This window comes from Myxocyprinus asiaticus, chromosome 23 (assembly GCF_019703515.2).
Source record: "Myxocyprinus asiaticus isolate MX2 ecotype Aquarium Trade chromosome 23, UBuf_Myxa_2, whole genome shotgun sequence".
Taxonomy (NCBI): Eukaryota; Metazoa; Chordata; class Actinopteri; order Cypriniformes; family Catostomidae; genus Myxocyprinus; species Myxocyprinus asiaticus.
The window spans coordinates 25,545,382-25,568,482 of record NC_059366.1 but is presented as its reverse complement, the minus strand read 5'-3'; the positions used below and the strand labels follow the sequence as shown (position 1 = coordinate 25,568,482).

Sequence of the window (23,101 nt, the reverse complement as noted above, 5' to 3'; positions counted from 1 at the left end):
TTAAAATCAGCACCCTTGCCTTTTCAGATGTCTGATAAGGGGTGGCAAGGAGAAAGAAAGGACTCTGTCTGATCCTTAAACTTTTGGACATCACTGTTCAGATCTAGTTTAGGGGCGACTGGTATTAATAATTTTTTTTTTACTTACTGGTATGGGTACTTAGTTTGCTGATTACTTTGGAGGCTATTTTTGTCCTGAAAGTTTGCTATAGGTAACTTCATCTTACACTATGGTGGTTTACATTTTTAGATATATATTTTTGGTATGTTGGGTTTCCAAATTCCAGGTATATATATATATTTTTTTTGCATGAAGAAGTTTTCTATTTTGTATTGGAGAAATGTGGCATGATGACGTAAATGCCTGTCAAACAATGTTGGAGTTCATGACGAAATTTACTTTTAATTTAGTTTTTGACAGTTACATTTATTATTAAAAATGTATATATTTATATTTCTTAATGCTGTCTGAATTAACCAGATCCTTATCACAGATCATGTTTTAGTCGCAAATATACATTCAAAGTATAGTTCACCCAAAAATGAAAATTCTCTCACCATTTACTCACCCTCATGCCATCCCAGATGTCTGTCTTTCTTTTTCAGAACACAAACCAAGATTTTTAGAAGAATATCTCAGCTCTGTAGGTCTATACAATGCATGTGAATAGTGACTAAATCTAATTTAGATCTAGTTTTGGGTGAGAAAAGACCAAATTATAACTCCTTTTTCACTGTACATATTGCCATTGCAGTCTTTAAGCACGATCATGATTTCAAGCTTGATTACATTTCCTAGTGCTTGACACATGCACAGAGCACTTGATGGTGCCATAGGAAGGGTAATTGAGCTTGGAATCATGGTTGACAAGGAGACTGCTGATGTCAAGATTTGTAGTGAAAAAGGAGTTATATTTTGGTCTGTTCTCACCCAAAACTGACTGGATTACTTCAGAAGACATGGACTAAACTGCTGGAGTTGTATGGATTACTTTTATGCTGCATTTTTTTTTTCTTTTTTTGAAGCTTCAAAGTGTTGGTCACCATTCACTTGCATTGTATGGATGTACAGAGTATGGATGTACAGGTATTCTTCTAAATATCTTCATTTTTGTTCTGCAGAAGAATGAAAGTCACACACATCTGGGATGGCATGCGTAAATAATGAGAGAATTTTCATTTTGGGGTGAATTATCCCTTTAAGTACAATGACTTTTAGGTTTTATTGATTAAGTTATAATTCGCTATAATTAACTGTTCTTATAGTTCATATTTATAATGAACTTTGCTTAGCTATTTATTACATGGGATGATGCCTTTTAATTTTTTTGTATAGGTCATGCAACTACAGAGACATTACAGAGAAGTATCTTGCATGATTGATGCCAAAGATTGTTTTTTTTTTTTTTTTTTTTACATTTACATGTGAAATTAATATTCATTAGCTATTATATAAACGGTACTTTAATGTAAATGTAAGTAGACATGTCATTCTTTCTTAATACAATTGTCATTTTTTCTTTCTTTTTGTTAAACTTGTGTGAGAGTGGATGTGAATGAGATTTCTCATACCCTTTCAAAAAGAGAAACACAATCATCACAACAGTTGAACTGTTTTTCTCTGGTACCTGGCTAAAGTGAACATCAAAGCCAGTCTATTTACAGTTAAAACAATTTATAAACACAATTTTGACTTAACTTTTAGTGTGTTTCTGTTTGTATTTCAATAGAAATATATTGATGAAGGACCTGTCTTAATGTACAGTACTGTGCAAAAGTTTTAGGCACTTGTGGAAAAACTTTCAAAGTGAGGATTTCTTAAGAAAATAATGACAAATAGTTTTCATTAATCAATTAAAGTCATACAAAGTCCAGTAAACAGAAAAAGAGCTAAATCAATATTTGGTGTGAACACTTTTGCCTTCAAAACAGCACCAATTCTCCTAGGTACACCTGGACACAGTTTATCTTGGTTGTTGGCAGACATGATGCTCCAAGCTTCTTGGAGAATTCGCCACATTTCTTTTTTTATTTAGTCTCAATTACTTCTGTCTCTTCGTGTAATCCCAGACTGACTCGATGTTCAGTGGGGGGCTTTGTGGGGGCCATGCCATCTGTTGCAGTGCTCCCTGTTCTTCTATTCTATTTGCAAAAGGAATGTTTGGGAGTATAAAATGTATATTTCCTATTGACACACTAAAGTAGCAGATATAAATAACCATCTTGAGACAAATGTTTATGTGAAACATCTTATGTGTTTAAGACTTTTGCACAGTAATGTATCTTCCATTTAGATAAAATGGATAACTACTACACAAGACCCAGGTGGCTTGTTTGTATGTGATACCACTGTTTGGATATAAGGACTGCAAGCATAACTTTTACCTTAGGTAGTAACATAGATTCGTATTTATGGAATTTACAGCACAATGCTGAAGAGGAACAATGTTAAGCTGAACTTTCTGTACAGCTAACAATTTATCAGAAGATGCACTGCATTGCATTCACTTAAAAAACTCTTTCTGTAACATATCCATTGGGAAGAGTACCTTTTTCAGCCCCGATATAGTGCCTCATTGTGAAATTTACAGGGCTGCATTTTATGTGTAATAGCATGTTTTGGGTTATGGTGACATTAGAAAGGGTGAAAATATTGTTTTGTGAATGTATACAGTTGTGATTTTCAATTTAAAAAGCCACAGGTGTGGTAAATTAACCTTTAATTGCCATTTAAACCTGTGTCACATTGTGTGTCTGTTACAAGGCCAAACATTCAAGGGTATGTAAACTTTTGATCAGGGCCATTTGGGTGATGTCTGTTACCATTATGATTTAAAAAGGAGCCAAACAACTATGCGATAATAAATGGCTTCATATGATCACTATCCTTAAATAAAAGACCGTTTTTTTGCATGATCAGTCATATTTTCAAAATCAATGCCAAAATTTCACAATTTCTGCCAGGGTATGCAAACTTTTGAGCACAACTGTATATGACAAGACTTTTTTCCATCAATGTCACATAAAGAACAACATATGTGCCCCATAATAAAACAGTTCTGTAAGATTTTCATTTGAACAAAGGGACAAGCTGCAGTCTCATTTATAAAAGATACTGCACTTCAGGTTTCAGTTACTAGATAATGAGTAATAGATTACACTGCATGTCTGGAAAGTTAGTTAGTATAAAAAATCTTAAGTGAATAAAGGACTCTTTTTATGGTAACTTCCAAGACATTTATTCTGTGCTACTCATGAAACTTTAAGGTGTATTCAAGTGAATTCATTATAATCATATCGTAATGAACAGCCATTTGTCAGAGCTGGAAACAAGCACACAGAGACATCATTTTGTTGCAAATGTTATAAATCTGAAGGCTTTGGGTTTAAATACATATCTTTAAATGCAATTAAGCAGTTCCCTTGATTTACATTTAATAAAATAATTGTGTGTCCTTTGTGGGTGCAAATTCTGTGGAAAGCTTTAAAGGTGGCGTACATGCGTATTATCTATCATGTCAATCATTTGTGCTAATCATAGCTCCGTAATGCTTGTACATGGCAAACTAATGTGTAGTTATTACTAAGCAATTTCTTGTTCACAAATGAGAGGTGTCATCTCCTGATTGTAAGTGTTGAGAAGAGGTTCCTTTTGAGACAGAATACAACTGCTGGTGATCTCAGAGCTGTGATATGCTTGTGTAGAAGATCAGAAGGTTGTTATTCTATGCATGGTTGTGTATTTAAAGGCCATTTGTGTTGAGGCCTCTTAAAATTATTTTTCCCACTGAAAGGCCACTGAACACAAAAGAAATTTAATGACAAATGATTCAATGAAAAAAGATATGTTTGTCTGTGTGCAGATATTCTCAAGTATGAGTTTGTACCATTATTAAAGATTGTAGAAAAAGAAATGATGTAATCTAACATAAAGTACTTCAATTAATATGAAACCCAAGTCTTGTAATACTCATTCTCATATTCCACTGACTATAACAAATGTTTTCTCTGCTAAAATTTGCCACTGGTAAAAAATACCTTTATAATGGCTAAATCAGTGTTTCTTTCAGAGATGTAATATGAATTACATCAACAGCACTTTACAAGAATGTTCTATTCATTAACATTAGTTAATGCAATAGATGTCATGAATTACAATGAACAAGAATTTTTACAGCACATTTTGATTTATAAATATATTATTGTATGTAAATATACATTTTTATTTCATGTTAGTTCATTATGCATTAACAAATGTTAGCACAACTTTCAATTATATGTTTGTGTATTTTTAGAAATTAACATTAATTGCTGTAAAAGCATTGTTCATTGTTAGTTAATTTTTTAATAACTATTAAGTTAACAAATGAATACAACGTGTGTACCTTATTGTAAAGTGTTAAACTTAAATGTAACATTACACAGTTTTAATACAACAATGGAATGTTATTTATCTGAAGATAAAGATTCCCAAAAGAAATACTCTCCAATGGAAAGACTTTCACTTCTTGCAAATTCCCAGTTTCTTCCCCCAAAACAAAGATAAATAGTATGATGACAAACGTAACTTTAATGTTTTAAAAATAAGGGAGATTGTGTGCAAGGCTGCAATCCTGTATGATGTCACTTAGAAAAAGGCACCTCTAATACATTTTTTGGCATATCATCCTCTGTAACATCTGTAGCCAGCCTCATGTTCTGACCTGGAATTTCCCAGCTTTGGTCACATATTTCACACCCTTGAATGGTTTATATTTCTCTCCGTACATATCAAGTCGATTCACTTTCAATCCTGTAAAGCATAAGAGGAAATTTATGTCAGATTCCATTTTTAAGCTTCCTTCCATGAGCATTTTATCTCTACATTTAGATCTTTCAAATGCCCCACCTGGCAATGAGTAACGACAGAAGCTTATAAAAGGTGGCCTGACTTACCTGAGATGGCTAGTTGTTGGATTTTAAGGTCAATGTTCAGGCTTTGGTTCTCTGGTTTAAGAGCTCCAGACTGCACACTGAGACTTCCTTTCAGATTAGGAAGCTTCTGATGGTTAAGTTTCCCGATGTCCCACACCAAAATCTATAGGACAATAGTGAGTACTATTAAGTTTCAATGATATGCATTGAAATAATAAAGGTGCTTTAAAAGATCATTCTTAGTATGGAACTACACTGTTAAAGGAAAAGATAACCCTGAAATTAAAATTCAGTCATTATTTACTCACCCTCATGTCTTTCAAGTTATTTATAGCAGAATGTCAAAGATGCTCTTTTCCATACAATGTCAGTTAATGTTGATCAAAGCTTTCAATCAAGATTTTCATGGCAAGAATTTCAGTGAATAATGACTTTCAGTCTGTTCCTCTCACAAAACTATCACGGCTTTAGAAGACTTGGTATATAATGCGCAAGTCGTTTGGACTACTTTAATGATATTTTTAAGGTGCTTATTGTGTCCTTTTAGGAGCTTGACCACCCCAGGTTCCAATCCACTTTCATTGCGGAAGAGAGTCATACAGGTTTGGAAGGACATGAAGGTGAGTGAGTCTTCCTGAAGATCCAGTCTCAAAGAAACTGATGTTCTGTTTCACATATACTGGGATTTCTACGAGGCTGCAAAAAGAGGTTTTGATAGCATTCAACCTATTGTTTTGGTGGTTATACTTTTAATACCCCACTTCTGTGCACTGATGTGATATGACATTAATTGAAAGTTTCCATCTGGGGAATGAAAGAGATAACCCTCTCACTTTCCCATCTCTTGTAATGGATACACAGATGAAAGCTCAAATCGTCCAGGAGTCAGGAGTTCTGTGGATTGAGAACATACAGTACACTCTCACAAACATATGCTCAAAAGTTTGCATACTCTTGGAGAACTGGTAATATATGTACCATTTTTAAAGAAAACATGAGTGAGCAGGCAAAACAAATTTATTTTATTTCTTATGGGATTCATATTCAACTTTAGGTTATAACAAAATGGCACAATCATAAAACAAAACATGGCAACAAAGAAAAAAAATGAAATGACCCCTGTTCAAAAGTCTGCATACCCTTAGTTCTTAATTCTATTCTTAGTTCTGCCCCCTTTAGCATCAATGACAACATGCAGTCTTTTGTAATAGTTGTCTATGAGGCCCGAAATTCTTGCAGGTGGTATAGCTGCCCATTTGTCTTGGCAAAATGCATTCAGGTCACGCAAAGTCTTTGGTCGTCTTGCATGAACCGCACATGTGAGATCTCCCCAGAGTGGCTCGATGATATTAAGGTCAGGAGACTGTGATGGCCACTCCAGAACCTTCACCTTTTTCTGCTGTAAACACTGGAGGGTCAACTTGGCCTTGTGCTAAGGGTCATTGTCACGTGGAAAGTCCAAGAGCGTCCCATGCGCAGCTTTCATGCAAAAGAATGCAAATTGTCTGAACGTATTTTCTGATAACATGCTGCATTCATCTTGCCATCAATTTTCACAAGACTCCCCGTGCCTTTAGAGCTCACACACCCCCAAAACATCAGTGAGCCACCACCATGCTTCACAGTGGGGATGGTATTCTTTTCACTATAGGCCTTGTTGACCCCTCTCCAAACATAGCGCTTATGGTTGTGACCATAAAGCTCTATTTTGGTCTCGTCACTCCAAATTACAGTGTGCCAGAAGCTGTGAGGCGTGTCAAGGTGTTGTCGGGAATATTGTAACCGGGCTTTTTTGTGGCATTGGCGCACTAAAGGCTTCTTTCCGGCAACTCGACCATGCAGCTCATTTTTGTTCAAGTATCGTCGTATTGTGCTCCTTGAAACAACCACACCCTCTTTTTCCAGAGCAGCCTGTATTTCTCCTGAGGTTACCTGTGGGTTTTTCTTTGTATCCCGAACAATTCTTCTGGCAGTTGTGGCTGAAATCTTTCTTGGTCTACCTGACCTTGGCTTGGTATCAAGAGATCCCCGAATTTTCCACTTCTTAATAAGTGATTGAACAGTACTGACTGGCATTTTCAATGCTTTGGATAGCTTTTTATATCCTTTTCCATCTTTATAAAATTCCATTACCTTGTTATGCAGGTCTTTTGACAGTTCTTTTCTGCTCCCCATGGCTCAGTATCTAGCCTGCTCAGTGCATCCACGTGAGAGCTAACAAACTCAATGACTATTTTTACACAGACACTAATTGCAATTTAAAAAGCCACAGGTGTGGGAAATTAACCTTTAATTGTCATTTAAACCTGTGTGTGTCATCTTGTGTGTCTGTAACAAGGCCAAACATTCAAGGGTATGTAAACTTTTGATCAGGGCCATTTGGGTGATTTCTGTTATCATTATGATTTAAAAAGGAGCCAGACAACAATGTGATGATAAATGGCTTCATATGATCACTATCCTTAAATAAAAGACAGTTTTTTTGCATGATCAGTCATATTTTCAAAATCAATGCCAAAATTTCACAATTTCTTTCAGGGTATGCAAACTTTTGAGCACAACTGTAGCAAGTTTTATTGTTTTGTGGCAAGCTAATGTAGGTGTGGTGATGTGGGCGTGGCCGGGCGACGTCTGTGGAGAGGAAGGCAGAGAGAGGAAAAATGGTAAGGATTGACACATGTGGGAAATTATCTCTAACAGCTGTTTGTGTTTGCAGTGAGGGATAAAAAAGCAGTCCGAACAGCCAGAGGAGTGAGAGCTATGCTTCAAACGTCTGAGTGTGTGTGTGCGCGTTTAAGTGTGTGTGCTGAAAAGCCACGTTGCTTATTGTAAATAAATGGCTTCATTGAGAAAAGAATATGCCGAGTCCCGCTTCCTCCTCCTGACATATCCAGTGACTTGTTACAACAGTGGTGCCGAAACCCAGGATTAGGAGGGAGTAGGGCTGCACGATTATAGCAAAAATCATAATTGTCGATTATTGCCCTTGATATTGTAATCACAATTATTAATGTCGATTAAAATATTAAATTACCGTGACAAAGTAAGCAAAGTAGCAGATTTCAATGGTGGATATGAGCTACGCTCCAATTTCTTTTAAGCATCTTTTAAGCATTAAATATTGTAATAATATTTGTTAATGTTAGGCCAAATAAAACTTATTTTAAATGGATATCTATGCTATAAAATAAATTAAATTATTGCTAAATTATTAGTCCACATACAGTAAATAATATGACAATTTTCAAACTTATTAACAGCCGATTTAAATTGACCAAGTTACTTACTGCGTTCAGTAAGCGCTTTGGTGGTGAGACAGGGAACCATCCATCCCGTTATATCTTCAATGGTGATCTTGTTTATGTACGATCATCGTTAGATAATTTTTGGCCTCAGTGGTGCACTTTGGAAATTAAAAAGTCATTTGAGTTTGTGCAATTCATGAAAATGTTAAATCTACCAATACCAGCTGTGTGGCAAATGGGTCTTATTAGAGGAGACGCGATAACAATGACGCTGATTCCTGAAATATGCTATTCATGCCACATTCTTTATGTCGGCTACACCTCCAAAACAAACTTAGAACAGTTAAGTTGAATTACTTTATTGCTATTTTGTACAAATCAAATTCACATTGGCCTACTTACTAACATGACAAAACAAAACTGTTATTAGATTTTTAATAAATTGTACACAGAAATCGAGCAACGCAACAAACTCTCCCATTACAATGTATGCTGTCACTCACTGGAGTTTTACAATGTTTGAGACCTACATTTTGACGTGAGCTCAGTGACGCTCCGCACAAAGTTCTGCACTCTCGCGAATGCTCTCATTAAAAACAAAGCCAATCAACATAATAAATCAATTATTTACACCGCGTCTATGCCTTGATTAGAACAGGAGCATTTTAGTTTTGTCGTGTTGCTCATTTGCAGTGTATTTAACATCTACGTTTAAAGCGAGCTGTGCAATATGCAATGAATCCAAAATAATTCCAAAGTGCTTTTCGCTCTTGTTCTACAGCTTCTTTTCAAGTGTCAGGTGATATTTCTTCAGTATTAATTTTCGTGTGCCACCACGAACAGAGGTGGAACATAAAGTAATCATCTGGGCATTCAGACAGTTTAAAACTTGCACATTAGGATCAGTTGTCATTACTGATTTGACGGAGGATTAATTGAAGCGGCTCTGATTGGCCATTGCCGTTTCATTGCTCAAGGACATGTTAGTGATTAGTTAGAATACTCGACCACTGCAAAAACACGTTGTAAATAGAAACCATTGATGCAACAGGAGCAGACTTAAATTGAACGCTGTAATCGTCAGTTTTCATGATTACATAATCAAGGCAGCCATAATCGTAATCGCGATTAGTTTTTTGATTAATTGTGCAGCCCTAAGAGGGAGTATTCAAGACCCTCACCAGCATCCACCAAACACAACATCAGTCTCTGCTTGCATTGTGTCTGGAACAGGAGTAGCGGTTCCAGGTGCTTTTCCAGGCTCAAGCGGAGGACCGGCAGATGCTGCGGAACTTGATACACCAGGAGGGGTCTTCAGCCGCGACCCTGGACCCACTCATGGCTGTGATGCACGTCAAGCTTTCCAAGATGGGAATCTGGTGGTGCTGGAGCAGTTAATTTCCCAGCTACCGAAAGGAATGGCAGAGTGGGTCTAGTGCCACTGCCCGGCGTCGCTGGATGAGGCGGTCCAGCTGGCTGAGGACCATATAGTGGCGTATTCGGGGGCTGGTGAGCCCTCTTCATCCCCTCTCCTTCCCCTCGTCCTGTTCTGGTTCCCCGGAAATGGGGAATCATGTCCCCAAAACCCGTTTCCCGGTCCCGTGGACCGTTGAATTCGCCGGGTCACCCTCTACGCCACAGGCTGGTGAATCCACTGCCGCAGGTATGGCCATGAAGTCTGGGCCAGTCTGCTGGAGCTGCGGGGAACCTGGGCACTTCCAGGACTGGTGCTCCTCGATGCACCACAGGCTTAAAATATCTTAATCCATCCAATAAAAGTATTCCCGAACCAGTATATTTCCAAAATCTTAAAAAGCTAATTCCATTCTACCATTTCAAACGCCTTTTCGGCGTCAAGTGAGATAGCCTCGACCGGAGTCCGACCATTCGTCACTGACCACATAATATTGATGAAACGCCTAATGTTATCAGAAGAGCTGCGGCCCCAGATAAACCCCACCTGATCTGTATGTATAAGAGATGTCATAACTTAATCGGTTAGCCAGAATTTTTGACAATATTTTTACATCTAGCTGGGTCAGGGAAATTGGATGGTAACTCTTACACTTGCTTGGATTATATTATGAGGGGTGCCAGCGGCTTGCAACATCCCTTCAAGATCTATAAAAAAGCCCCAATCATCAACGTCAGGTGCATAAATATTAGCCTAAATCAACCTTTGCCCCTGAATTTCTGCTAAAACAATAATGACTCTTCCTAATTTATCATTAATCTGTTTGAGACATTTGAATTGTAGATGTTTACTTATCAATGTAATGACTCCCCTGCTCTTAATTGAGCCAGCACTAAAGAAAACATGTCCACCCCATAGGATTGGACTCAAGATGGCGCCGAGTATGGCTGCTGCGTTGCGAGCTCCGACACAACATAGCAATGGTTTGTTTGTTTTGTTTACAATTCTTATGTTTTTTGTCTTGGATGTTGTCTGCCTTATTGTCTACGACAGACAAACACTTTTGGACATTGGTTCAGCGATCTCACACCGAAAACCGGACTTCACATTCCTCAATGCCGACCCGCTGTTTACAAACACGCAAGCGGAGCCCTTTGTCTGGGCAGCACGGCCACGGAAATGCAGGAGGAAAAGGGGAAACAGAGCCGGCGTTCTCATCAGAGTAAGACGCCGTGCAAATCGACCCCCGCTACCCACTATTCTACTGGCAAATGTTCAGTCTCTGGATAACAAGCTCTGCGAGCTGAAAGCGCGGATCTCTTTCCAACAAGAGACGAGGGACTGCTGCATTATCTGCCTTACGGAAACTTGGATGTCTGCGGAGATTCCAGACTCAGCCATTGAACCCGCGGGGTTCTCCATGCTCCGAGCGGACAGAGCGAAAGACCTCTCAGGTAAAACTAGAGGAGGTGGTGTATGTTTTATGATCAACAAATCCTGGTGTGATCAGAGGAACGTACATTCCATCAAGTCTTTCTGTTCTCCTGATCTGGAATTTCTTATGCTTCTGTGTCGACCATTCTGGCTACCGAGGGAATTCACAGCAGTCATTATCACTGCTGTGTACATTCCCCCACAAGCCGACACAGACCGGGCACTCAAGGAACTGTATGGGAGTATAAGTGAGCAGGAAACCGCGCACCCTGAGGCCGCGTTCATTGTGACCGGGGACTTTAATAAAGCCAGTTTAAAATCAGTCGCACCAAAATATCACCAGCACATTAGTTTCAACACACGAGGGGACCAGGTTTTGGACCATTGCTACTCTCCGTTCCGGGATGGCTACAAATCCCTCCCCCGCCCACCATTTGGCAAATCGGACCACTCTTCCATTCTGCTTCTGCCCGCTTACAGGCAGAAATTGAAACAGGAAGCACCCACCCTCAGAACGATCCAGTGCTGGTCGGACCAATCAGACTCTACGCTACAAGACTGTTTTGATCGCACGGACTGGGAGATGTTCCGGTCCGCCTCTGATGACGACATCGAGCTTTACGCTGATAGCGTAATGTGTTTCATCAGAACGTGCGTAGAGGAAGTGATTCCGACCAGAACTGTACGAATCTATCCGAATCAGAAGCCGTGGATCAATAGCGATGTTCGCGCAGCACTTAATGTGCGGACCTCCTTTTAATTCCGGGAACGCGGAGGAGCATAAACAAGCCAGTTATGCCCTCCGAAAAACTATCAAAACAGCAAAACGCCAGTACAGGAGCAAGATTGAAGAACAGTTTAACACCACCAACTCTAGAAGCATGTGGCAGGGAATTAACAACATCACTTTAAAAGGGAATAAAAACTCCGCCATGAACACCTCTGCCTCTCTCCCGGATGAGCTAAATACTTTTTATGCTCGTTTTGAGGGAAATAACACTGCCCTCACGGAGAGAGCTCTCGCGGCCGAAGCTACAGAGGTTAGTTCACTCTCCGTCTCTGTAGCGGATGTAACCCGATCCTTCCGACAGGTGAATATCCGCAAAGCCGTGGGTCCAGACGGCACTCCGGGCCGCGTCATCAGAGCGTGCGCGAACCAGCTGGCTGGTGTTTTTACGGACATTTTCAACCTTTCCCTCTCTTTGTCTGTAGTCCCCACATGCTTTAAAACATCCACCATTGTGCCTGTTCCAAAACAATCAAAAATAACTTGTTTAAATGACTGGCGTCCTGTTGCTCTGACCCCCATCATCAGCAAATGTTTTGAGAGACTAATCAGAGATTACATCTGCTCTGTATTACCACTCAATCTTGACCCGCTGCAGTTTGCATACCGCAACAACCTCTCCACTGATGATGCCATTGCATCTACAATGCACACTGCTCACTCCCACCTGGAAAAAAAGAACACTTATGTGAGAATGTTGTTTGTAGACTACAGCTCAGCATTCAACACCATAGTGCCCTCCAAGCTAGATGAGAAACTCCGTGCTCTGGGCTTAAACAGCTCGCTGTGCAGCTGGATCCTGGACTTCCTGTCAAGCAGACGCCAGGTGGTTAGAATAGGCAGCAACATCTCCTCACCACTGACCCTCAACACTGGAGCCCCGCAGGGCTGTGTTCTCAGCCCACTACTGTATTCCCTGTACACACATGACTGTGTGGCAACACATAACTCCAATGCCATCATTAAGTTTGCTGATGACACGACGGTGGTAGGTCTGATCACTGACAATGATGAAACAGCCTACAGAGAGGAGTTGCCCACTCTGACACACTGGTGTCAGGAGCACAACCTCTCCCTCAACGTCAGTAAGACAAAGGAGCTTGTGGTGGACTTCAGAAGAAAAGACAGAGAACACAGTCCAATCACCATCAATGGAGCACCAGTGGAGAGAGTCAGCAGCTTCAAGTTCCTGGGTGTCCACATCACTGAGGAACTCACATGGTCCGTCCACACTGAAGTCATTGTGAAGAAGGCTCATCAGCGCCTCTTCTTCCTGAGACGGCTGAGGAAGTTTGGAATGAACCGCCACATCCTCACACGGTTCTACACCTGCACTGTGAAGAGCATCCTGACTGGCTGTATCTCCGCCTGGTACGGCAATAGCACCGCCCATAACCGCAAAGCACTGCAAAGGGTGGTGCGAACTGCCAAACACATCATCGGAGGTGAGCTTCCCTCCCTCCAGGAAATATATACAAGGCGGTGTGTGAAAAAAGCTCGGAGGATCATCAGAGACTCCAGCCACCCGAGCCATGGGCTGTTCTCACTGCTACCATCAGGTAGGCGGTATCGCAGCATCAGGACCCGCACCAGCCGACTCCATGATAGCTTCTTCCCCCAAGCAATCAGACTTCTGAACTCTTGATCTCCCACGATCAAATACATCAACACTGCACTTTATTACTCTTACTCTTATATCTCACACCGGACTGTTTTTGACACCGGACTGTCATAAATTATATTACTGTTATTATATTATGTCTCTCTTAACAACTGACTATCAACCGACAGCCTGAATGTCAATACAGTACAATACTGTACATTCTCTATATATATATATATATATACACACTTTTTTATATATATTTTAATTTTTAATTTTTATTGAATAATGTGTATCTATATAGTAAAAAACAAAAAACAAAAAAAAAAACAAAAACAGCATATTGTATACTGTACAGTGTATGTTATTATTTGTATATTGTTGAGTGTAATTATGTGTATAACAGATGTTTAAATTGTGTTGTGTTAATTTGATGTTTTAAGTTGAGTGTAATTATGTGTATAACAGATGCTTAAATTGTGTTGTGTTAATTTGATGTTTTAAGTTGAGTTTAATTATGTATAACAGATGTTTAAATTGTGTTGTGTTAATTTCATGTTATTGTAAATTGGTATATGTCTCATCACTGTCACGACTGCTATGTTGATCGGAACTGCACCCAAGAATTTCACACACCATTGCACTTGTGTATATGGCTGTGTGACAATAAAGTGATTTGATTTGATTTGATTTTGATTTGGAATTTCTGCTAAAACAATAATGACTCTTCCTAATTTATCATTAATCTGTTTGAGACATTTGAATTGTAGATGTTTACTTATCAATGTAATGACTCCCCTGCTCTTAATTGAGCCAGCACTAAAGAAAACATGTCCACCCCATATCTTCCCAAATTTTTCAGCTTCCTGCGGGGAAAGATGCATTTCTTGAAGAAACACAATATCATATTTCTTACATTTAAGAAATAACCTTCCTTCTTTTTATGGGGTGCCCCAACCCATTCACATTCCACATGGAGAGAGACAATCCACTCATACTAACATTTGACATATTAGAAAAAATTGATTGTGTGTCAAAAATAAAATGATAAAGACCACCTTCCAACATTAGTGCAACAATCAAACCCCGACCTTCCCCCCGAACCAAACAAACAGAAAAAAGAAAAATGTGCGCATTAACCCCACGCATGACAGCGCCAACCGGTGTCCATCCCTTTAAACTCAAACAGTCCATGTATGCCTATGAGAGTCCCCGCGACAACTTTGTCGGATTGCTCAAGTCCAGTGCTTCTATAAAAATTTTGTGAGACAGAATTACACAACAGAAAATAATCTATAAAACAAACTCCAGCCAATAGGATAAACACAAAGACGTGTACATTCATCCACATAACTTTTCTGAAGGTGTGTTCCTCCACAAAACAAACTCCAGCCGCTAGGTGGAACCAGCACAAAAAGAAACAAAAAAGGCGCCCAGTTTCCTCGGACAGTCAAATGAATGTTCAGTGAGTCAGGTCCACTCGGCTTCATAGACAGTATCACACAATAACTTACTCATTCCATTGACTTTATGAAGGACATTGCTTGCTGTGGGCATGTAAATATTTTGCGGCCATCCTTAATATCTATTCTCAATTTGGCTGGGAGGTGCAAAAGCAACCTTCCGTTGATGTAAGAGTTTCTTGCATTCCTCGAATCGATCACGTTTCTCTCGTCGAATTTGCAAAGTCTGGGAACAAGAAAATGTTGTGGTTCTTCCAAGAACGTCTTCCTTTACTCCTCACCTCGCGTAACGATCTTTATCAGATGTTCTCAGAAATTTGGCCAGAATTGATCGGGGCCTTATTTCCTGTTTATGGCCTGTTATGTCGAACAGACTCGGGAAGAGCTCGTCTAGAAATTTCACCATATCTCGGCCTTCTTCGGTCTCAGGAATTCTAACAAGTCTTCCAACTTTTCCCAAACGCATTCCAAATCTGTCTTAGTCACTAGCGGGTTAGCAGCTAACTCCCTCTCTGATGACTCCAGATAATCGATCCGTTTCTCAACGTCCGACACTCTTGTAACCAACTCAGAGAATTTCGTCTCCATGGCAGTGATCGTTTGACGTATTACAGCAAGATCCTCCAAGTCAGCAACGACCTTCGCCAGCACTGCCGACATGCTCGACAGTTGAATCTCTCCTGCCGCACTGTCCAAACCAAGTCCCTGGTCTGCGGCCCTGTCTGGGGTATCAGCTTGAGCACATAAATGTCTTTTAATGTCTCCAGAGCCCGAGGATTTTGACTTCTTTGACATACTGTCTTCATAGAACAGTTATGGATCAGGGTGTACAGAATCTCACTGGCTTATGACATAAAGTATTAAAAACTAGCAAAAAGCGCAGAGCTCGCCGTTCACACATCCAACCCTCACATGGCGCCACGCGACCCCCCATTAATTCCTTTTCTAAGTTCTCGGTATACAAAGATAATTGGTCTAAATCCGGAGCTTTGGCTCTGAGAGCGTACTGCCCGGTAACGGCTTTTCTGCCGGGTGCCTTTCAGTGGCCCAAACAAGGCATTAAGTAAATTAAGTTAATTTCGACCCTTTAATAAAAGTTTTTCGAGCGATGTGGGCAGGTGGGCTTCATAACATTTATCTATGATTGGGAAGGTTAATGTTATTAAAATGAATTGTATTCCAAAATTCAACTACCTGCTACAGTCTTTCCCTATAGATGTCCCCCTCTCTTATTTCAATCAATTTGATACAGCCCTCTACATTGCAAGTAAATCACTCGCATATGCGAGTACATTTCGCACTATGCGACCAAAAAACGTCTGTTATTAGCCCCTGGCAAGTAAATATTAATATTTCACTCGCCAGTGATAGAGTTGTGTAGTGTCGAAGCACTGAGGCCCTTTTACTAATAAAAAGCAGTTGATTAAGAAGCTGGATTCAGCCTCGTCTTTTCCTGCTTGCCGTCCAGAGTGTTTAATTCGGACATTTATTTAAATGTTGCTTCGAGCATATGGCTGAACCCAAAATATATATACACATACATACATACATATATATGAATATATATATACATACATATACACATATATACACATATACATACACACACATACGTAGTGCAAATCTAAATACAAACTGATTATATACAGTGCAAGGGAATGTAATGGCAGAAGAGGTAGGATGTGTTGGATAATATAAAAAGACTAAGCTGTGTATTGCACATTAATTATTGCTCAAAGGGGCAGTTTTAACTGTTCATGAGATGGATAGCCTAGGGGGAAAAAAACTGTTCCTCTGCCTGACGGTTCTGGTGCTCAGAGCTCTGAAGCGTTGGCCAGAAGGCAACAGTTCAAAAAGAAGTGTATAGTTCTTGAAGGGGGGGCAGGGGGCAACCAATAATCCTCTCAGCAGTCCGAACTGTCCTTTGTAGTCTTCTGATATCTGATTTCATAGCTGAACCAAACCAGACAGTTATGAGGACAGACTCAATGACTGCTATGTAGAATTGTATCAGCAGCACCTGTGGCAGGTTGAACTTCCTCAGCTGGCGAAGGAAGTACAACCTCTGCTGGGCCTTTTTCGCAATGGAGTCAATGTAGGTCTCCCACTTCAGGTCCTGTGAGATGGTAGTGCCCAGGAACCTGAATGACTCCACTGCTGCCACAGTGCTGTTTAGAATGGTGAGGGGTGGCAGTGTTAGGGGGTTCCTCCTAAAGTCCACATTCATCTCCACCGTTTTGAACATGTTCAAATCAAGGTTATTTTGACTGCACAAGACAGCCAGCTGTTTAACCTCCCTTCTGTATGTGGACTCATCGTCATCTCGGATGAGGCCGATGACAGTGGTGTCGTCTGCAAACTTCAGGAGCTTGACAGAGCTTGGCGATGCAGTCATTGGTGTAGAGTGAGAAGAGTAGTGGGCAGAGCACACATCCCTAGGGGGCACCAGTGCTGATTGTACAGGTGCTGGAAGTGAATTTCCCATCTCACAAGCTGCTGCCTGGCTGTCTGTCAGAAAGCTGGTAATCCACTGACAGATAGACGTGGGAACAGAGAGTTGGTGTAATTTAGTCCGGAGGATAGCTGGGATGATGGTGTTGAAAGCCGAACTGAAGTCCACAAAAAGGATCCTTGCATATGTCCCTGGTCTGTCCAGATGTTGCAGGATATGATGCAATCCCATGTTGACTGCATCATCCACAGACCTGTTTGCTCGATAAGCAAATTGAAGGGGATCTAGAAAGGGTCCAGTGATGTCCTTCAGGTGGGCCAACACCAGTCTCTCAAATGACTTCATGACCACAGACGTCAGGGCGACAGGTCTGTAGTCATTAAGTCCTGTGATTTTTGGTTTCTTAGGGATGATAGTGGAATATTTGAAGCAGCATGGGACTTCACACTGCTCCAGTGTGAAGATGGGGGCCAGCTGGTTAGCACAGGATCTAAGACATACAGGTGAAATGCCATCTGGGCCCTGTGCTTTCCTTCTTCTTTGTTTTCGAAAGACACGGCACACATCATCTTCACAGATCTTAAGTGCAGGTTGAGTAGCAGGAGGGGGAGGAGGGAGGTTGCAGGAGGTGTTGGTGTTTGTGTGAAGGTCAGAGTGGGTATGGGGTGTGAGATTGGGCCTTTCAAATCTACAGTAGAACACATTCAGGTCGTCAGCCAGTTGTTGGTCCACCACAGGGTTGGGGGTAGGAGTCCTGTAATTCGTAAGTTGTTTCATGCCACTCCACACTGATTTAGGGTCGTTAGCTGAAAACTTGTTTTTCAGCTTCTCAGAGTATCTTCTTTTAGCCACTCTGATTCCCTTATTCAGTGTGTTCCTGGCCTGATTGTACAAGAATTTATCCGCAACTCTGTAAGCATCCTCTTTGGCCTGACAAAGCTGCCTGAGTTCTGCTGTAAACCATGGTTTGTCGTTGTTAAATGTTAAATAAGTCCTAGTAGGAATGCACATATCCTCACAGAAACTGATATATGATGTAACAATATCTGTGAGCTCGTCCAGATTGGTGTCTGCAGCTTCAAAAACACTCCAATCAGTGCAGTCAAAGGAGGCTTGTAGTTCCAGCTCTGCTTCATCTCTTTACAGTCCTTACTACAGGCTTAGCAGATTTTAATTTCTGTCAGTAGGTTGGAATAAGATAAACCAGACAGTGATCAGATAGTCCCAAAGCTGCTCTAGGAACAGAGCAATATGCATCTTTTATTGTTGTGTAGCAGTGATCCAGTATATGTCTGTCTCTGGTTGGGCATATAATGTGCTGTTTGTATTTGGGCAGTTCACGTGTGAGGTTTCCTTTGTTAAAATCCCCAAGAATAATAATAACTGAGTCTGGGAATTTTTGTTCCATGTCTGTGATTTGATAAGCTAGCTGTTGCAGCGCGGTATTCAAACACGCGTTTGGCGCGATATACACACTCACCAGAATACATGAGGAAAACTCCCGCAGCGAGTAGAAAGGCTCACAGTTAATGAATAGCGCTTCCAAATTAGGACAGCACATCCTCTTTAATGTTGTTACATCTGTACACCAACTTTCATTGATGTAAAAGCATGTTCCACCACCTCTCGTTTTCCCCTTTAACTCCGCGATGCGATCCGCTCTGAACAGCTGAAAGCCTGGCAGATGTAACACGCTGTCCGGAATGGCTTCACTCAGCCAGGTTTCTGTGAAGCACAAGGCAGCAGAGTTTGAAAAGTCCTTGTTTGTGCGAGTGAGGAGATGTAGTTCTTCCGTTTTGTTAGGGAGAGAGCGGAGATTCGCAAGCTGAATGCTCGGCAGCACTGTTCGAACGCCGAAGGAGCCTGACCAGCGCGCCTGCTCGTCTCCCTCGCCTGCGTCTCATAGTGTGTTTAAACAACACAGCCGCGCCTCCAACTAAAATGTCCAACAAAACGTCAGAATATTCCAAATCTGGGAAAAGACTGACTGGTATATGCTGTCGAATGTTCAGCAGTTCACCTCTGGTAAAACTGACTGGAAAAAGATTACTAAACACAGGACAAACAAACAAAAACAACAAAACAATAGAAGCACTCCACACCGAGGCGGCCATCCGCGGCGCATTCATGATGTATTTTTCATCCCAGAAAGTCCCCTTTCTGCTGGTCAGAGTGGATTGTGAGGGGGGTTACTACACTCGGTGACCTATATGAGAGTAGAGTGTTGAGATCTTTTGAAAATTTGTTTCAACACTTTGGGATTCCCAGATCTCAGTTTTTTAGGTATTTACAGCAGCGCCACCTGCTCTGTACTATTTTTGGGAGTAGAATACATCCCCCTAAAGCAGCATACACTCTGGGAGTGGTGAGTACTGCTTTTGGAAAAGGTCATGAGGCATCAGTGTATTACTCCCTGCCAATTCAAAGTCTGGGGGACAGAGCTTTAACTTCTATCAAGAGATTATGGGAGAAAGATTTAAACTTGGTATTGGAGGATGGAGTGTGGACTAAGATTCTTAAAAATGTCAAGTCTGCATCTAGAGATGCAAGGGTGCGCCTTATGCAATTCAAGATTTTACATCGATTCTATTGGACCCCCTCAAGATTGTATAGGCTTGGTCTTAAAGACACACCCACCTGCTGGCGATGCCAATCAGAGAATGGAGACACAACCCATGTCTTTTGGTGGTGTGTTACGATACAAGAATTTTGGTCGAAGGTTCAGAGTTTTGTGTGTGATGCAGTGGGCACTCGGGTTTCATTTTGCCCCAGACTCTGTACTTTGGGCGATGGGGTGGTCATCGATGTAGAGAACAGACATGTAAAGAGTTGGGTCCTAACCATTGTCATTACTGCCAGACAGATAGTTTTAAGGGAATGGAGGTCGGCTGGAGATTCAGTTTTTTGCCAATTTCAAGCATTGTATAGCCTTCATTCCTCAAAACAATGATTGACTGAGTTTCTAGAGAAAGCAGTTTCTTTTTGCCATTTGTGACCTAATATTGACCTTAATTGCATACTGTGGCATCTAATTGTATTAGATTTGCACTATACACGTGTATGTGTGTGTATGTATGTATGTATGTGTGTGTGTGTCTGTACGTATATGTATAATTAGTTTGTATTTTTTATTATTATCTATGTCTTGCTGCTGTTTTTGTATTTTTTGTATTATTGTACACTGGAAGCTCCTGTCACCAAGACAACTTCCTTGTATGTGTAAGCATACTTAGCAATAAAGCTGATTCTGATTCTGAACTCAAAAACAAACACAAATACAATGTTAAGCTTCATTTAACGAACCAAATAGCTTTCAACTGTGTTTGATATAATAGCAAGTGATTTTCTAGTACCAAATTAGCAATTTAGCATGATTACTCAAGGATAAGATGTTGGAGTGATGGTTGCTGGAAATGGGGCCTGTCTAGATTTGATCAAAAATGGCTTTTTTCAAATAGTGCTGTTTTTTTTTTACATCAGTAATGCCCTGACTATACTTTGTGATCAGTTGAATGCCACTTTGGTGAATTAAAGTACCAATTTCCTTCCGAAACACCAAAATATATACATTATTCCAAACTTTTGCCGCCAGTGTGTGTGTGTGTGTGTATATATATATATATATATATATATATATATATATATATATATATATTAGTACCCCAAATCTACAGCCAAAACAACCAGAATTATTTAAGATAATGCTGGAATGTGCGATGCAAACGGAACCATTAATGTTTTCAGAAAACAGTAAAAAACCCAAAACCGCTAAACCTAAAAGTTGTGTATGCTGAAAGAGAACTTACAGGATCTTCAATATCTACCGATTATTTGGGGTAATCATTTCAGCGAACAAACCCAGACAGCCAACTGTCTAAGAATAAAAACTTCGAAAACTTATTTCTAAATAAGACTTACCACCAGACAGCTGTCTTGATGAATCTACCAAATACTCCTTCGTTCCTTGCAAATGTGGCAGATGTGTCAATCCTCCTTCTCAATTCATGCCTCGATATAAACGCCTGACTCAAATGTAAAGTTGATTTAAAACACGGAAAGAATTGCGTCTTAATTAAAAATAGCTTGATATGAAATATGATAAACAATACTTGTGTAAATGCGGTGCTCTATCGAAGTTTATATTAGGCTGGGAAATTATTTTTGCTCCGGCAATACGAGGGCAGCTAACTGTCTGTGGTATAATTTTCACTCGGCGGCGTCAGATACTTAATTCATTCGCTTCCAAGTGTGTATGATAGATAGAAACGATCATTACAGCATGACGTCTGATGAACCTAAAGCCAAGAAGATTAAACTCGAGGAAAAGAAGCTCAGGTACAGTAAACATGATTTATTAAACATGGGGTTTGTGTGCCAGCACTTTTGGGTCTGAGGTCTAATCTGCGTGTGCTGTCAACTCAGTGCTATTTCTCAAAAGCACATTGTTGTCGTATTGGAAAGGAGTGTCTCATGATACATTTTCCAATTAACTATGAGCAATACTGATGCATGTCCTGCAGCTGATTTAATTTAGATGAAATAATGACTTGCTACAAATGTTAGTTGTTGAGGTAGATAATATTCTTTCAGTTTCCCATTGCCTATAATAATGCCATGCCAAGTTCTGACTCTCTGCAGGAATGTCAGTAAGCATTTGTCAGTTTTGCTGCAAATCTAAAATCGCAAATTGGTGATCCTGCAGACTTTCTCAAAGCGTGAACAGTATCCACAGTATTGTCGCACTGAAGATTTATAAATGGACAAGGCTCCGTGTAGCTGTATTTATGACTAATGGTGTTGAACAGATGCTGCCCTGGAGTATTATTTATCGACCACTGGAGTGCTTCCCGCTGGTGTAAATCTAGCTCCACGTGTCTTTTGTTGTGCAGTCGGTCGCGTCGCGTGTACATGAGGCTCTACTACACGCAGAGCCCTCGTGCGTTCACATTGCTAAAGGTTTAAATGAACATACACAAACGCATACTGCTTGTGTATGGGATCAAAATCCCGTCAACAGTATTGCGGTCATGGATTCAAAAATAATAAGCGTGAATCAAAAAATAAGCACAGATTAAAAAAAATAAAATAAATAAGCGCAAAAATAAAAAAGCGCAGATCAAAATAATTAGCACAGATCAAAAAACAAGCATGAATCAAAAATATATACACATTTAAAATATGCTGCAAAAAAAAAAAAAAAAAATCAAAGTCATCAGAATTGCGAACAAAATCATGTTTTCCTTGGTTATATTACTGTTTTTGTGCTCTGACAATTTTACACATTTTCATTTATTTTTACGCTTGCGCTGTATTTTTATTTGCTTTTGTTTCCAAGTTCTGCGCTTGGTTTTCCAAAACTTGTGAGTAGAGTTTTATGTAATCAGGGGGCGTTTTGCATCCCTATTGGTCCACTAGTTCTTGACAGCTCCTCCTCTAGCCAATCTTTCGAAGAGGGGAGGTGATGTCACTCCAGTGCAACTCTGTGGCTGCTGCTCAATATTATATTATTTGTGGTTGTTAGATACTCTGCTTATCTGTTTAGAGTATTTTCTGCCAGCTCTAGGAAACAATGTGTTGTCCGAGTAGGCCATTATGTAGTCCCTTAACACATGTATCAAGTCAGCTGAATTTATTTAGCAGAGTCTTAAGTTTAGGCAATATTTAAGATTTCCTTGTTTGTTGGTTATTGGCTGCATATCTAAAACAAAAAACAAGGCTGGGTTGGTGTGGATGTTTAATGCATGTTTTTACTAGCTGTACCAATGTAGTCATGAGTTCAGAACTACTAGA

The 23,101-nt window shown here is 40.2% G+C and overlaps 1 protein-coding gene across 4 annotated transcripts; it reads right to left on the bottom strand.

The window, feature by feature from the left end:
- Positions 1-8: 8 nt before the first annotated feature.
- Positions 9-21,356, bottom strand: LOC127413581 (AP-3 complex subunit mu-1-like). Of its 4 annotated transcripts, XR_007892614.1 has the most exons (4): positions 21,230-21,296; positions 8,201-8,316; positions 4,935-5,076; positions 9-4,791 (listed from the first exon to the last, which is right to left on the bottom strand). XR_007892614.1 is itself a non-coding variant. In XM_051650833.1 (3 exons), the coding sequence occupies exons 1-3, from the start codon at positions 18,870-18,872 to the stop codon at positions 4,691-4,693; spliced, it is 324 nt and encodes a 107-aa protein (XP_051506793.1). In that variant the 5' UTR covers positions 18,873-19,090; the 3' UTR covers positions 18-4,690. The 4 variants fall into 4 exon arrangements, 1 of the variants encoding a protein (XP_051506793.1); XM_051650833.1 differs by lacking the exons at positions 8,201-8,316; positions 21,230-21,296 and adding an exon at positions 18,792-19,090 and having other exon boundaries at positions 18-4,791; XR_007892615.1 differs by lacking the exons at positions 8,201-8,316; positions 21,230-21,296 and adding an exon at positions 5,222-7,726 and having other exon boundaries at positions 21-4,791.
- Positions 21,357-23,101: the final 1,745 nt, after the last annotated feature.